Source organism: Somniosus microcephalus, chromosome 6 (assembly GCF_052327205.1).
Source record: "Somniosus microcephalus isolate GS21.2 chromosome 6, FLI_Smic_1.0, whole genome shotgun sequence".
Classification (NCBI taxonomy): domain Eukaryota; kingdom Metazoa; phylum Chordata; class Chondrichthyes; order Squaliformes; family Somniosidae; genus Somniosus; species Somniosus microcephalus.
In genome coordinates, this window is record NC_140992.1 from 141248665 (window position 1) to 141266090 (window position 17426).

General features: G+C 47.8%; 1 protein-coding gene across 3 annotated transcripts in view; it reads left to right on the forward strand.

Annotated features, from left to right (window-relative positions):
- ryk (receptor like tyrosine kinase) overlaps positions 1-17426 on the forward strand; it is a 436205-nt gene that overhangs the window by 370385 nt on the left and 48394 nt on the right. For all 3 annotated transcript variants that reach the window (XM_085990858.1, XM_085990859.1, XM_085990860.1), the window contains one exon: positions 297-406. In XM_085990858.1, coding sequence (XP_085846984.1) covers positions 297-406 — 110 coding nt within the window. The remainder of the gene's footprint in view (positions 1-296; positions 407-17426) is intronic.

A 17426-nucleotide genomic window follows, 5' to 3' on the forward strand; every position in this document is an offset into this window, starting at 1 on the left:
ATTGGCTGGGTTATTTCTTTCTGGATATCTGTGAAGGGTTTAAAAGGATGGACATAGATTCAGATGGAGGCTTTATGAGGAGACTATGTGTCCCGTGTGACTATTGCCTAGAATGGAAATTTCAGGAACTTGCAATATATCGAAGGGAAGTGTTATGGTCAGTATTCTACAAGTACAACTGTGGTCCTATTCCTTAAATCTTGATCTAGGAGAAGTAATTCTGTTTCAATTTACACTAACTAGGTTAGTTTATACTGATGAAGTTCATAGTAATGATTATCATGCATTTTTCACAGGCAATATCCCAGCAAGACCTTGTACATATGGCCATTCAGATTGCCTGTGGGATGAGTTACCTGGCCAGGAGAGAAGTTATTCATAAAGACCTGGCTACAAGAAATTGTGTGTAAGTACAAGAGATTGTTGCCTAAAATTTCTAATTCACATGCATGTATTTTTAATCTGCACGGGTAACTCAAATCCTGTGTACTTGTAGATCCTGTGCATTCAGGAATCTTGTTTACTTGTGGATAGGGCAGTAATTCGGCATGGCAAAACATGCCAAAATCGCAGAGCTTTTTGTGGTGGATTGCAGACAGTTGTGGAGAATTGTCATCAGTGGAATTGAGTGCAAAGGGTTTGAATATAGCACATTCTTGCCCATCGTGACCACTAGGTTTACTGTTTTACTCTATTGATTCAACTCCCTGGAGATTGCTAAGTATGAATGTTGTTATTGTGGACTTTATTCGCCAACACAGTACAAATTCCCTAACTTTTCAAAACTGCCGTAATTTTGGGTACAGTTTGAGCCCGTTTTGCCTATTGCACCCCAGTATGTTTGAGTCCTATTGGTTCAGCATGCTTTGTTTTGCACTACCAGTATAGATGCAGAGGTTCTTCGAGAGAATACTGCACTGGTTGGCAGTCAATGCAGCTACATCTTTGTGGTAAACCACTGTTATTGTTGTTCACCGTTGTTGTTGTTGTTGCACATTGTTGTATCTATGCATGCCTCAGCTGGCTCCGCCCCTGGCTCCACCCACATGCCCAGGTATAAAGGTGACTGCTCTGCAGCCCCCTGCCTTCTTGGAAACGAGTCAACCACGAGAGGCATGCTCTGTTCTTTGTTAATAAAAGCCTTTTAGTTACTCTCTTAACTCTCCGTATTTTATGAGTAATTAATAGCGCATCAATTTTATTAACAAAAACAAAATGTCGGCACCAAACGCTGAGCAGCAGGCGCTGCAGCAAATGACGGCACCAAACGCTGAGCAGCAGGCGCTGCTGCATGCCCTCAGACCAACATGCCTGGACCTAGACCCTCAAGAGGCGGGTTCGTCTACCAAGTTCGCACAATGGCTGCGTTGCTTCGAAGCTTACCTGGAAGCCTCAGCTGTGACACTAGATGGAAACAAACTAAAAATCCTGGCCTCCAAGGTGGGCCACCAAGTCTACACGCTCATCCAGGACGCGACTACCTACGCGGCAGCTATCGATCTGCTAAAAGGACAATACATACGCCCGGTAAATACGGTTTATGCCAGACACCTCCTGAGATCCCGCAAACAGCAGTCCGGGGAATCGGTGGAGGCATTCCTACGGGCACTACAGATACTCGGCCGAGCCTGCGATTGTAAAGAGGTATCGGCCGCGACACACACGGAGGGACTTATCCGAGATGCTTTCGTTGCGGGCCTCAAGTCCGACTACTCCTGGCAGAGACTGCTGGAGAAGGGCGAAATCGACCTGAAGAAGGCAGTGTCCCTCGCGCTCTCGCTAGACGCGGCCCACCGGAATATGGACGCATTCTCCCCTAACCGCTCCGCACCGTGGACGCCGCAACCTTAGGTCATGGGACCGCCACCCCCGGCACCAACTGCTGCAGCGATGTCCAAGGGCCCGAAATGTTACTTTTGTGGCCAGGCAAAACACCCCAGAGCACGCTGCCCGGCGAAAAACGCTACCTGCTCTGGCTGCGGGAAGAGAGGACACGTCAGCGCCTGCAAAGGTAAAACCGCTAACGCCAGCAGCGCCGCGTGTGAACCGTGGGGGCAGCCATCTTGTCCGCCATCTTGGACACCTCCAGCCGCGTGGGGATCGGGATCATGGGCGCAGCCATTTTGTCCGTCATCTTGGACGCCTCCAACTCCAATCGCGGGTGACCCGGACTCAACCACCGCCTCGCCTGACGACCACAGCGACTCGCTCGACCATACGCTGGCCTCCGTGACGCTGGACCAATCTCTCCCTCACCAACTGCCCAGATCCATGATGGACATTACGGTAAACGGCCGCGCCACTACCTGCCTTTTCGACAGAGGGAGCACGGAGAGCTTTATCCACCCCGACACGGTGCGCAGTTACCCTCTCCCGGTCCTGCCAACGCGCCATCGGATCTCTATGGCTTCCAAATCCCATTCAGCAGACGTCGGTGGCTACTGTGTAGTGACCCTTTTAGTAAGGGGCACAGAATACAAAAATTTTAAACTTCTTGTCCTGCCCCATCTCTGCGCTGCCATTCTACTGGTGTTGGATTTTCAGTGCTACCTTAAAAGTGTCACATTAGCGTACGGCGGACCCCTCCCCCCACTCACAGTCTGCAGCCAGCAGCTTTTAAATCGCCCGCCGCGCACCATTTGCAGCCTCTCCACGCTTAAAGTCTCCCCCCCCCCCCCCCCCTTGTTCGCTAACCTCACCCGCGACTGTAAGCCCATCGCTACCAAAAGCAGGCGGTACAGTGCCGGGGATAGGAGCTTCATTAAATCCGAAGTAGCAAGACTCCTGAAGGAAGGGATTATTGAGGGTAGCACTAGCCCATGGCGAGCACAAGTGGTGGTAGTGAAGACTGGCGAAAAACAGCGCCTAGTTATTGACTACAGCCAGACAATCAATCGCTACACCCAGTTAGATGCATACCCACTCCCCCGCATATCTGACATGGTCAATCAGATAGCACAATACCGGGTGTTCTTGACGATTGATCTGATGTCGGCATACCACCAGCTCCCCATCAGGGCTGAGGACCGCCAGTACACAGCTTTTGAAGCTGACGGTCGTCTCTACCACTTCCTCCGAGTCCCCTTCGGCGTCACCAACGGGGTTTTGGTCTTCCAAAGGGAGATGGACCGAATGGTTGACCAGAACGCGCTGCAGGCCACCTTCCCCTATCTAGACAACGTCACCATCTGCGGCCACGATCAGCAGGACCATGACGTTAACCTAGAGAAATTCCTCCGTACGGCCCAGCGGCTGAATCTAACATACAACAAGGACAAATGTATGTTTCGCACCACGCGCCTCGCCATTCTTGGCTGCGTAGTGGAGAACGGAGTCATCGGCCTCGACCCCGACAGAATGCGCCCCCTTATGGAGCTCCCCCTCCCCCACTGCCAAAAAGCACTGAAGAGATGCCTAGGGTTTTTCTCTTACTATGCTCAGTGGGTGCCCAACTATGCGGACAAAGCCAGACCCCTCATCAAGTCCGCCTCCTTCCCCCTGACAGCAGAGGCATGTGCAGCCTTCACTCTCATAAAAAGAGATATTGCGAAGGCCACAATGCACGCAGTGGATGAGTCCATCCCTTTCCAAGTGGAGAGCGACGCATCCGACTTCGCCCTAGCTGCAACCCTTAACCAGGCGGGGATACCCGTGGCCTTTTTCTCAAGGACCCTCCAGGGCCCCGAGATTCGACACTCCTCTGTCGAAAAGGAGGCCCAGGCCATTGTGGAAGCGGTGCGACATTGGAGGCATTACCTGGCCGGAAAACGATTTACCCTGCTCACTGACCAGCGTTCAGTAGCTTTTATGTTTAACAATAAGCAGAGGGGCAAAATCAAGAACGACAAGATCTTGAGGTGGAGAATTGAACTCTCCACCTACAATTACGATATCTTGTACCGGCCCGGGAAACTCAATGAGCCCCCAGATGCCCTATCACGTGGTACATGCGCCAACGCGCAGGTTGATAGACTGCAGACCCTCCACAATGACCTCTGCCACCCGGGGGTCACCAGGTTCTTCCATTTCATCAAATCCCGTAACCTGCCCTACTCCATCGAGGAGGTCAGGACCATGACCAGGAACTGCCAAATCTGTGCCGAGTGCAAACCGCATTTTTATAGGCCAGACAGAGCAAGCCTGATCAAGGCCACTCGCCCCTTCGAGCGCCTGAGCGTCGATTTTAAAGGGCCCCTCCCCTCCTCTGACCGCAACGTGTACTTCCTCAACATAATTGATGAGTACTCCCGTTTCCCGTTTGCCATCCCTTGCCCAGACATGACCAGTACCACGGTCATTAAAGGTCTGAATGACCTTTTCGCCTTGTTCGGCTTCCCTAGCTATATCCATAGTGACCGGGGCTCATCCTTTATGAGCGACGAACTCCGTCAGTACCTGCTCACGAGAGGTATTGCTACAAGCAGAACCACCAGCTACAACCCCCGGGGGAACGGCCAGGTGGAAAGAGAGAACGCGACGGTTTGGAAGGCCGTCCTCTTAAACTTAAAATCTAAGGGCCTTCCGACCACTCGCTGGCAGGAGGTCCTCCCTGCGGTGCTCCACTCCATTCGGTCACTGCTTTGTACGGCCACCAATGCCACCCCCCATGAAAAAATGTTCACTTTCCCCAGGAAGTCCACATCGGGGACCTCGCTACCGACATGGCTGACGTCTCCAAGACCCATCCTACTGCGGAAGCGCGTGAGGTCCCATAAAACAGACCCCCTGGTCGAGAGGGTGAGCCTCCTCCACGCCAACCCCCAGTATGCTTACGTGGCGTACCCGGACGGGCGGGAGGACACAGTCTCCATACGAGACCTCGCACCTTCGGGTGCCCCTGAAACACTACTATTGTCATCCACCACTACCCACAACCCAACCCCTGTAGACGGCATGCCGCAGCCCCAGGACCCGTCATTGACCACCCAACCACCCAATGAGATGCCAGATTCAACGTTGGATGCTGCACCATCACCGCCGCCACCACGACGATCAGGACGGCATACAAGGCCACCTGATAGACTTACTTACACGAACCTTTAGTACACTTCACCCCGCCGGACTCAATTTTAAACAAAGGGTGAATGTGGTAAACCACTGTTATTGTTGTTCACCGTTGTTGTTGTTGTTGCACATTGTTGTATCTATGCATGCCTCAGCTGGCTCCGCCCCTGGCTCCACCCACATGCCCAGGTATAAAGGTGACTGCTCTGCAGCCCCCTGCCTTCTTGGAAACCAGTCAACCACGAGAGGCATGCTCTGTTCTTTGTTAATAAAAGCCTTTTAGTTACTCTCCTAACTCTCCGTCTTTTATGAGTAATTGATAGCGCATCAATCTTTTTTTAAAGTTCAGTTCTGCATAATACAACACATGAGCACTTAGGCAGAAGATCACAATTTTTAACCCTTTGAAAACCAGTAAGTGTTCAATTGTACTTGCACCTCAAGGTTTTCCTCTAGCAAGGGGACTGCACCATAAATTCTTGTTGATCCACATAACTGCTGGATTAAAGATATGCACACAACAAATAAATTGCTTTGGTTGACTGATTAAGTCAAGCTGACTCCTTATTTCTATGCATTTACATATTCAGTCACTCTTGAGTGTGGCTTTAGAGCTTGTTTCAGCTAGTGTTTTACTTCATGTACTTGTATTCTGAATATCAGTAAACAGTTGGTGATATTCAGACGGGAGTAGCATCTGTGAACCATGTCTAGCTATGCTTTCATAATGTCATCCACTGTCAGATCTCTCAGATTCTGTGGTACTTCACTTGTACTGCTACCTTGTTTCCCTCTTAGAAGGTGGGTTTTGTGGATTTTTCTTCGAACACAACCAAGATCATCTCTGATTACACTGAATTCTACCTTGTTCTTGGTATAATCCAGCATAATCATCAAGATGATCTTGTTGGTAGTCTGTTAAAGCCACAAATTCCACCTTGTCCACACTAGGGTTGGAATAATACTCTTTCACCCCTTCAAGTTCTAAAAGATTTGCATGGGCTGAGCATGAGTGAAGGCTTTCTTTACAATAACAAACTTATTGATTAAACGTTTGGAAAATATCGCCAACAAATCGCAGTGCGCTTTCAAGGCAGGATCCTGTACTTTGTACGCATAATTTCCACGATCAGTTGCCAATACTGAGACTTTAAGCCTGGAGATGTTCATCTTTTGAATGTTGTCCTTCACCATTTGGTTTATTGTTTTAAAGTAAAACTGCTTTATTGCCTAGGGATGGGCAATAAATGCTGGCCTTGCTAGCGACGCTCATATCCCGAGAATGAATAAGAGTCCATTGTCTCCAATGCACAACAATCAATAATCTGTCAGTTCAACCTGCTTCAGATCCTCCTTCAAATGATGTTTCTTGCTATAAATATGTAGCATACAAACTAATTGTTCATACTTTTTCCATTGGTTGTTTTCTCTTATTGCAACACTGTCAAAAGATTGTAGTGGAGTTCGTAGAACCAGAACATCCTGTGCATGACTTCAGGTAGAATTGGCAAAGAGTAATGCTCCTGAAATTATAACAATGTGCTTTTTGAAATGACATTTGAGAGGCTTACATTTACCTCAAGTAGCTATGCAGTTCTGGGTAGTCTCGTTTATTAACACCTTCTGTTCCTATTTTTGTTAATTGCTGCTTTTTGTGTCCGTATTGCTTATGAAGTGACGTCACTGATCGTCATCCCTTCCAGTGTGCTCTGGTTTTCTCCTGTGTACAGCTGTCTAAATGTGCTCGTCACAAGATGATTTTCTTATATTGAAAAAGATAGATTGTCACCACCAACATGAAAGGACCTAAATGTATACTGAAGAGCCATGACTGAGTGATTATGCTCTTGCCTTTTGAGTCAGAAGGACTTGAGCACAATCTAGGCTGACACTTCAGTAAGTACTGATGGAGTGTTGCATTGTCAAACGTGCCCTTTTATGGATGAGATGTTAAACTGAGTCACTATCCGCCCACTTGTTCCGGTAGCCGTAAAGGGTCCCCTGGCACTCTTTCGAAGAAGAGCAGGGAGTTCTCCTGGCCAACATCCATCCCTCAACCAACACCACCAACACAGATTCATTTCATTGCTCATTGTGTAACCTTGCTGTGCATAACTGGATTGCCACATTTGCCTACAAAACAACATTCACTACCCTTCAAAAGAAATTATTTGATCATGAAGGACAGCTGTAAGATTCACAAAATTTCCACATTTCCCCAAAGGTTATTAATAATAAAAGGGACCCTGCATGGACATTTTTAAGAAAAGGGGTACCCAAAGATGGCGTCCGCACCTCGTGACCAAAAGCCTGCAAGATTTTAAAAGCTTGGACTCTGTGGCACAAGCAGCTTTTGGGAAATCGAAACCTAAAATGCAGTTTCTGTGAAGAAGGACTTTTGTATTTTGAAAAGCAGACAGCAGGACTCTGAATTATGCATTAAGCCAAATCGCAGACAGACCAAAACCAGTTAGGCCTATACTTGAGGCCATCAAGTTGTTTGCATAAATAATCGGAAACAGCTTAAGGAAGCCATCGAGGCTGGACAGGCCGATTAAGATGTATTAATAACAATACAGCTCAGACATCAGGCCAGTAGGTGCGATCACCGGCCATCTAAAAAGTTAGTTTAGATTGCTACAATTATTTAAACTAGCCCGCCAAGATTGGGACAATGAACTAACCTGATTTTGCGCACAGTGGTGTTCCGCAGGGGTCAGTGCTGGGACCCCAACTCTTTACAATCTATATTAACGATTTGGAGGAAGGGACCGAGTGCAACATATCCAAGTTTGCCGACGATACAAAGATGGGAGGGAAAGCAGTGAGTGAGGAGGACATAAAAAACCTGCAAAAGGACATAGACAGGCTAAGTGAGTGGGCAGAGATTTGGCAGATGCAATATAATATTGGAAAGTGTGAGGTTATGCACTTTGGCAGAAAAAATCAACGAGCAAGTTATTATCTAAATGGAGAGAAACTGCAAAGTGCTACAATACAAAGGGATCTGGGGGTCCTGGTGCATGAAACACAAAAAGTTAGTATGCAGGTGATCAGGAAGGCCAATGGAATCTTGGCTTTTATTGCAAGGGGGATGGAGTATAAAAACAGGGAAGTCTTGCTGCAGTTATACAGGGTATTGGTGAGGCCACACCTGGAATACTGCGTGCAGTTTTGGTTTCCATATTTAAGAAAAGATATACTTGCTCTCGAGGCGGTTCAGAGAAGGTTCACTCGGTTGATTCCGGAGATGAGGGGGTTGACGTATGAGGAAAGGTTGAGTAGGTTGAGACTCTACTCATTGGAGTTCAGAAGAATGAGAGGCGATCTTATCGAAACATATAAGATTGTGAGGGGGCTTGATTGGGTGGATGCGGTGAGGATGTTTCCACTGATGGGTGAGACTAGAACTAGGGGGCATAATCTAAGAATAAGGGGCTGCCCTTTCAAAACTGAGATGAGGAGAAACTTCTTCACTCAGAGGGTAGTAAATCTATGGAATTTGCTACCCCAGAGAGCTGTGGAAGCTGCAACATTAAATAAATTTAAAATGGAGATAGACAGTTTCCTAGCAGATAAGGGAATTGGGGGTTACGGGGAGAGGGCAGGGAAGTGGACGTGAGTCTAGATTCGGATCAGCCATGATCCTATTGAATGGCGGAGCAGGCCCGAGGGGCCGTATGGCCTACTCCTGCTCCTACTTCTTATGTTCTTATGTTATCGTGAGGAGTATAACTGAAGGCCCCGGGTAGCAATCACTCGCTTGCTCTCTTGACTCTGCTCTCGTGGCTCCGCCCTCTTGGGCTGCCACTCGTGCTCATGCCCTGGCCTCGTGGCGGGTTCTCTTCCCCGTAGCAGATTTTCAGTTGCCAGTTACACCATACCAACTGCAGGGAAGGGGAACGAGACCCAAGTCCATAGCCATCCAGGACACCCAGGCCGCAGAAAGGGGCAAGACGAAGTCGAGCAGGTAGCCCAGGACTTGTATAGTAGTCCGACGAGACGAGACGAAGAAGACGATAATAACTCGATAAGGGCAGAGCAGGGCAGCGAAAAATGTATCGATAAGAAAACCAAGCGCCTAGTTATAAGCTAGCACTTGGGAAGACGAACATTCCTCGTTGAACACTGTGAAAACGCAGGTGGCCATGCCACGACGAATAAACTGGCGTTCTTAAGCTTGGGTAGGAAAATCTAGGCAGTTAAAACTGCCAACTGCCCTGTAGGCACAACGGTGCCGCCGACGACCGCCCGAGGGAGAAGAAGAGGAGAACCCATTGCGACGAGACGACGACGACAGCGGAAGGTGTGTCGCAGTAGCAGACCCAGTACTGCGCCCCTGAAGACCACATGGCGACGGGTACCTAGAAGGACCAGCGACCAGACTTCAAAACTCGCACTCGTTAACAGTTGGCTTTTATTTTGGATTGGTGAGCATGAATTCTGGCCCCTCATAGCTTAATCTAGTTAGGTATAAGGGGTGGGATAAGGATAAGGGGATTGTTAAGATAGTTTGTTTTCCCTCTATGTGCCGTGTGTTCCCCCATTCCCTGTATAAGTAATAGTTATTTGTATTTGCCTGTAACTCTATGCTAGTAACTTCTCGTAAGATTGTGTTAATTTCTATTTCAATAAAATCTTGGTTTTCTTACATCCAAACCACCTGTCTACTCGAGTCTTTTCTGTATCGCCGCCTGTACCTAAGTCCGGTGTCTAGAACCCAGGGGCGTGGGAGCGATTCGAACCGCTCACAAACAGTCAGGGGCATAACTGACTGGGCGCACCTGCCAACCACACCACCCCCCTACACATCCTGAGGACATGAAAGGTGCAAAATAAATATATTTTCCAAATGTCACATTAGATACAGTGTTTTGCTGTTGTAAAATCTTAATTTTCTGGTGTTAAATGCTCTTATCATTCGCTCACTCAACATGCTCACCGTGAAACACTGCAGTAGTCACACTGTCAGATAATAAAACTAGTTCTTAGATTGCACTATGCACTACAATCACTGCTAAATTCTAACAGGTACGAGTGCTATCAGACTTTTTTAGTACAGTTTGTGAAATAAATTGAAGTCTTTCAGTTTTAACACTTTCAGCAAAAAACAGTTCTTTTACTATCCGAGTTCAGCTGCACAAAAGAAGGTGGAAACAGAAATTTGAGAGGCTTACATTCCAGTCTTCCATCGTGGAATTAGGATCAGCTTCAGCTGTTATTAGGCACAGAGTGACTGAGCACTTGGATAAATATGACTGATCAGGAAGTGCCAACCTGGATTTGTAACAGGTAAGCCATGTCTTAGCGAACCTAGTTGCATTTTTGGGGGAGGTAACTAAAATGGCAGATAAGGGAATGTGTATGGATGTTATTTATATGGCGTTACAGAAGGTATTTGATAAGGCTCCACGTAAGAAACTGAACAAAATGAGAGCACATGGAATTGGAGGCAACCTAAAACATTAAAGAAGGTGGAGAAAGGAAGCGATCTGGGCATTCTAGTGCATACACCTCTAAAGGTGCATGAGCAGTGCCGTGAAGCGATAGCTAGAGCGAATAGGGTGTTGGGGTGCATTCATAGGACGATTGAGTATAAGATGAAGCATACTATTTTGTCCTTGTACAAGACCTTGGTCAGGCCTCACTTGGAATACTGTGTCCAGTTTTGTTCTCCTCACATGGTGGGTGATATTGAGGCTTTGGAAAGGATGCGGAGGGCCACTAGACTAATTCCCAGTCTAACGCAGCTTTGTTATCAAGATAGGCTAAAAGAGTTGGGACTCTATACCTTAGAGAAGCATAGACTTAGGGGTGATCTGATCAAGGTTTATAAGAAGATGAAGGGAATAGATTGTCTTCCAGTTGACAGTTTGTTCTAATTAAATAGTTTAGGGAGGACCAAGGTTGACAATTTTAAGTTGTGTAAGGCCAGATCTAGGTTAGATGTCAGGAGGTGGTCCTTTTCCCAGAGAATAGTGGACCTCTGGAACAAGCTGCCATCTCGTGTGGTGGACGCAGACTCTCTGAATTCCTTCAAGCGAGAGCTAGACCTGTTTCTGCTTGGGGCGGATATCACTTCTTAGTAGGTACTTCAGGGAATTCAGGACCAGAGTGGCCTGGGTGTTTATCTAGATTTTAGAGCGGTCTGCACAAAGCGGGATTAAACGGAGTGGACTTGAACAGAGTGTTTTATTTGGAAAGAGTGGGAATTCGGATAAGAGGGGGAAGGAGTTGTTGCTTTTTGCCTAGACTACTTGTAGTGCTTTGTGTTACAGGTAGATATTTAATTTCAGTACCCTTAACTTAATCTAGATCAAGTAAGTAGTCAAGAAACTACACTGTAAACTAAGTTACCTAAATAAAAATTTAATTAAATAAAACAAGGTCATATAGGGATGGCAGTGCAGGTGGTGTGCCAGAACTGCAGCATGTGGGAGTTTGTGGAGAGCATTGTGATCCCGGACAACCACGTTTGCAGTAAGTGCCTGCATCTTGAGGAGCTTCAGCTCAGAGTTTTTGAGCTGGAGTCTGAGGTGCAGACACTGCGGGGCATCAGGGATGGGGGAGAGTTACCTGGACACTTTGATCCAGGAGGCAGTCACACCCCTTAGGTTAGGTAGTGGTACAGGTCTGGTTAGTGGTCAGGGACAGGAGGGGGTGACTGCAACTCAGGCAGGTAAGGGGACCCCAGGTGCAGTGCTGGAGGAGCCTCAGCCTTTGCTCTTGTCCAACATGAGGCTTTTGCTGCCTGTGTGGATGAGGGAAAAGCCTGCAAGATGGATGAGCAAGCTGACCATGGTGCAGGAGGTCATTCAAGTGGGGGGAGTGAAAGGGAATGTAGTTGTGGTAGGGAACAGTATAGTCGGGGATAGATACTGTTCTCTGCAGCCGTGACCAAGAGTTCCGAAGGTTGTGTTGCCTGCCCGATGCCAGGGTTAAAGACATCTCCTCGCGGTTGGAGAAGAACTTGAAGTGGGAGGGGAGGATCCAGTTGTCATGGGCTATGTAGGAACCAACGACATAGGTAGAACTAGGAATGAGGTTCTGCTGAGGGAGTTTGAGGAGCTAGGATCCAAATTAAAAAGCAGAACCTCAAAGGTAATAATCTCCTGGATTGTTACCTGAGCCATGCCCAAATTGGCATAGAGACAAAAAGATTAGAGGTTTAACTGCGTGGCTCAAAGAGTGGTGTGAAGTGGAGGGCTTTCAGTTCATGGGGCACTTGCACCAGTACAAAATAGATGAATTAATAGCGCAGCTAGAAATTAACAGGTTTGAACTGAGATGTGGTTGCAATATAGCCATGGTTGGTAACTAAATATTCCAGGATACTTAACTTTTAGAAGAGATAGGCACAATGGAAAAGGAGGAGAGGTAACCCTGATAATAAAGGATGGAATAAAGTCAGTAGAGAGAAAGGATCTTGGCTCGGAAAATCAAGAAGTAGAATCAGTTTGGGTGGAGCTAAGAAACAGCAAGGGTCAGAAAACATTGGTGGGAGTTGTTTATAGGCCCCCAAACAGTAGTGTTAATGCAGGGTAGAGTATAAATCAGGAAATTAGAGGCACATGTAACAAGGGTAATACAGTGATCATGGGGACTTTAATCATAGAAAGTTATAGCACAGAAGGAGGCCATTTCGGTCCATCGTGTCCGCGCCAGCCAACAAAGAGCTATCCAGCCTAGTCCCACTTCCCAGCTCTTGGTCCGTAGCCCTGCAGGTTAGAGCATCCCAAGTGCACATCCAAGTACTTTTTAAATGTGTTTAGGGTTCCTGCCTCTACCACCCTTTCAGGCAGTGAGTTCCAGACCCCCACAACCCTCTGGGTGAAGAAATTTCCTTCAAATCCCCTCGAAACATTTCCCCAATTACTTTAAATCTGTGCCCCCTGGTTTTTGACCCCTCTGCTAAGGGAAATAGATCCTTTCTATCCACTTTATCTATGCCACTCATAATTTTATACACCTCAATAAGGTCTCCCCTCAGACTCCTCTGTTCCAAGGAAAACAGACACAGTCTTTCCTCATAGCAAAGATTCTCTACTCCCGGCAACATCCTTGTAAATCTCCTCTGTACCCTCTCTAGTGCAATCACATCTTTCCTGTAATGTGGTGACCAGAACTGCACGCAGTACTCTAACTGAGGCCTAACTAGTGTTTTATACAGTTGAAGCATAGCCTCCCCCTGCTCTTGTATTCTATGCCACGGCTAATAAAGGCAAGCATTCTGTATGCCTTCTTAACCACCTTATCTACTTGGTCTGCTACCTTCAGGGATCTGTGGACATGCACTCCAAGGTCCCTTTGTTCCTCGGTCTAAGTAAAGAAATTAAGGATAGTATTCGACTAAAAACAAGGGCATATAAGGTAGCCAAATCTAGTGGGAGGATAGAGGATTGGGAAAACTTTAAAAGACAGCAAAAAATAACAAAAAGATTGATTAAGAAAGGGAAGATAGATTATGAAAGTAAATTAGCAAAAAATATAAAAACAGATAGTAAGAGTTTTTATAGTTATATAAAAAGAAAAAGGGTGGCTAAAGTAAATGTTGGTCCCTTAGAGGATGAGACCGGGAAATTAATGGTGGGAAATATGGAGATGGCAAAAACACTGAATGAATATTTTGTATCAGTCTTTACAGTAGAAGACACTAAGAATATCCCAACACTGGACAAACAGGGGGCTATAGGGGGGGAGGAGCTAAACACGATCAAAATCACTAAGGAAGTGGTACTCGGTAAAATAATGGGACTCAAGGCGGATAAATCACCTGGACCTGATGGCTTACATCCTAGGGTCTTAAGGGAAGTGGCGGTAGGGATTGTGGATGCATTGGTAATAATTTTCCAAAACTCCCTGGACTCAGCAAAGGTCCCGGCAGACTGGAAAACTGCTAATGTAACGCCCTTATTTAAAAAGGGCAGTAGACAGAAGGCTGGAAACTATAGACCGGTTAGCCTAACATCTGTGGTAGGTAAAATATTGGAGTCCATTATTAAGGAGACAGTAACAGGACATTTGGATAATCATAATTTAATAGGACAAAGTCAGCATGGTTTTATGAAGGGGAAGTCATGTTTGACAAATTTGCTGGAGTTCTTTGAGGAAGTAACATATAGGGTGGATAAAGGGGAACCAGTGGACGTAGTGTATTTAGACTTCCAAAAGGCATTTGACAAGGTGCCACAAAAAAGATTATTGCTTAAGATAAAAAATCACGGGATTGGGGGTAATATTCTGGCATGGATAGAGGATTGGCTATCTAACAGAAGGCAGAGAGTTGGGATAAATGGTTCATTCTCAGACTGGCAATCAGTAACTAGTGGTGTTCCACAGGGGTCAGTGCTGGGTCCCCAACTCTTTACAATCTATATTAACAATTTGGAGGAGGGGACCGAGTGTAACATATCAAAGTTTGCAGATGATACTAAGATGGGAGGGAAAGTAGTGAGTGAGGAGGACATAAAAAACCTGCAAGGGGACATAGACAGGCTAAGTAAGTGGGCAGAGATTTGGCAGATGGAATACAATACTGGAAAGTGTGAGGTAATGCACTTTGGCAGGAAAAATCGTAGAGCAAGTTATTAATGGCAAGAAATTGAAAGTACTGAAGTACAAAGGGATCTGGGGGTCCTGGTGCACGAAACTCAAAATGTTAGTATGCAGGTGCAGCAAGTGATTAAGAAGGCCAATGGAATGTTGGCTTTCATTGCTAGGGGGATAGAATATAAAAATAGGGAGGTATTGCTTCAGTTGTACAAGGTATTGGTGAGACCGCACCTGGAATACTACATACAGTTTTCGTGTCCATACTTAAGAAAAGACATACTTGCTCTCGAGTCAGTACAAAGAAGGTTCACTCGGTTAATCCCGGGGATGAGGGGATGGACATACGAGGAGAGGTTGAGTAGATTGGGACTCTACTCATTGGAGTTCAGAAGAATGAGAGGCGATCTTATTGAAACATATAAGATTGTGAAGGGGTTGGATCGGGTGGATGCGGGGAGGATGTTCCCGATGATGGGTGAAACTAGAACTAGGGGGCATAGTCTTAGAATTAAGGGGCTGCTCTTTCAAAACTGAGATGAGGAGGAACTACTTCACTCAGAGGGTGGTAGGTCCATGGAATATGCTGCCCCAAAAAGCTGTAGAAGCTACATCATTACATAAATTTAAAACAGAAATAGACAGTTTCCTAGAAGTAAAGGGAATTAAGGGTTACGGGGAGCGGGCAGGAATTTGGACATGAGTCTAGGTTCGGATCGGTCATGGCCCTGTGGGTAGCGGAGCGGGCCCAGGGGCCGTGCAGCCTGATCCTGCTGCTATTTCGTGTGTCTAATTCTGTTAGATTCAGGAGTTGGTTCTGTGATAGTAGATTGGTGGTTAGGATCAGATCAGCCATGATCTTATTGAATGGCGGAGCAGGCTCGAGGGGCCGATTGGCCTACTCCTGCTCCTATTTCTTATGTTCTTATGTTACCCTACTTGGTGTCCTACCATTTAATGTGTATTCCCTTGTTAGCCCTCCCCAAATGTATTACTTCACACTTCTCCAGATTGAATTCCATTTGCCACTTTTCTGCCCACCTGACCAATTTATTGATATCTTCCTGCAGTCTACAGTTTCCTTCTTCAGTGTCAACCACGCAGCCATTTTTAGTATCATCTGCAAACTTAGAGTCATAGGGCTAGATTTTCAGTAGCTTGCGCCAGCAGTTAGCGCCTTAAGAGAAGTGATTTCCGGGCGCTATGCGTGTAGCGCCCGGGCGCAGCGCAGTTTGCGCCCCGCCCCAAATTAAGTTGCCCGTTAGCGCCGGCGCAAAGTTTAGCGCCCGCCCGGATGCGCGCGCAGAAAATGACGTCACATCCTCGTGCAACGCCCTTTGGCCGCCCCGATTGCAAACTTCAGTCGGACCGCCCCATTGTGCGGCGGGCGGCCGGAGCGTTTGGAAAAAGGAACGCAACACAACCAGCGCGGGCCCCGGGGGGCGCTAATTAAAGGGAACGTCCTCTCCAGTATAAAGGCCATCCTTTTTTCAGAAAACAGTCTTGTGCAACGCATTTCTGGAGACACAACAAGGAGGATAGCTAACTGGTTTCAAGCAGCAAGAGCCAGGTATTTTTGGACTCAGGCAACAGCGCTGCAAGTGGCCATTTGGAAATTAGAGTGTTTGCCAGGATTTGATGGGGGTTGCATGGGGTGCCAACGCGGAGCTGCAGCTCCATGTCCGTAGGGCTCGCAGACGCATTGTGAGAGGGGCAGCCCTGGCTAGAGGCAGAGGGGGCTACAGGCGTCGGCCACGTAGGCCTTACCCAGTCAGGCTATACCGCCAGCAGCGCTCCTACCTAAACATGAGTGCCGCGCGATGTGTTAAAAGGCTCCGATTCCGAAAGGGGGTGATTGCAGAGATCTGCCACCTGCTTCGCCGAGATCTGCGGCCAAAGCTCAGGTGCAGGACGTCTCTGTCGGTGGAAGTGAAGGTGACAGTGGCATTGAACTTCTATGCCACCGGCTCCTTCCAATACGCTGCTGGGGACATAGCAAACATCTCCCAGTACGGCGCGCATCGCTGCATCCGCCAGGTGACCGAAGCACTGTTCAGAAGGAGAAGCCAATTCATCTCCTTCCCCATGGCCCTGGAGAGCCAGCATCAGCGCGCATTGGGATTTTCCAGACTCGGGAATTCCCCTTGGTGCAGGGCGCCATTGACTGTACGCATGTGGCTTTGCGGGCCCCTCTGGAGCATGGCGAGCAGTATCGCAACAGGAAGGGCTACCATTCTCTGAATGTGCAGCTGGTCTGTGACCACAAGCAGCGCATCATGGCAGTCAATGCCAGCTTCCCAGGCAGCAGCCACGATGCCTTTATCCTGCGGCAGAGTACTGTGCATGACATGTTCCAGGCACAGCCTCCCCCAAGAGGATGGCTACTCGGGGACAAAGGCTATCCTTTGTGCACCTGGCTCATGACCCCGCTCCGCGCGCCCAGGACCGCTGCTGAAGAGGCCTACAACGAGAGCCATCAAACCACCCGCAACATCATCGAGCTAACTATTGGGGTCCTCAAGCAGCGGTTCCGCTGCCTTGATCGCTCCGGAGGAGCTCTCCAGTATTCGCCGGACCGGGTCTCCCAATTTGTGGTGGTTTGCTGCATGCTACACAACCTGGCTATCCGCAGGACTCAGGCACTGCCACCTGACGTTGGACCAGCACCTGAGCAGGAGGAGCATGAGGAGGAGGAGGAGGAGGAGGAGGAGGAGCAGGAGTACGTTCCCAGGAGGGAGCGACCAGGGCCAAGGGCCGCACGACGCCACCTTATTACACGGTACTTCTAAGCCCCCTGTCAGGGAATGGCCAGGGGCCATGAGGGAAGATGAATGCAGCCGCTCCACAAGCCCTCAGCCGGCGAAGCCAACAAA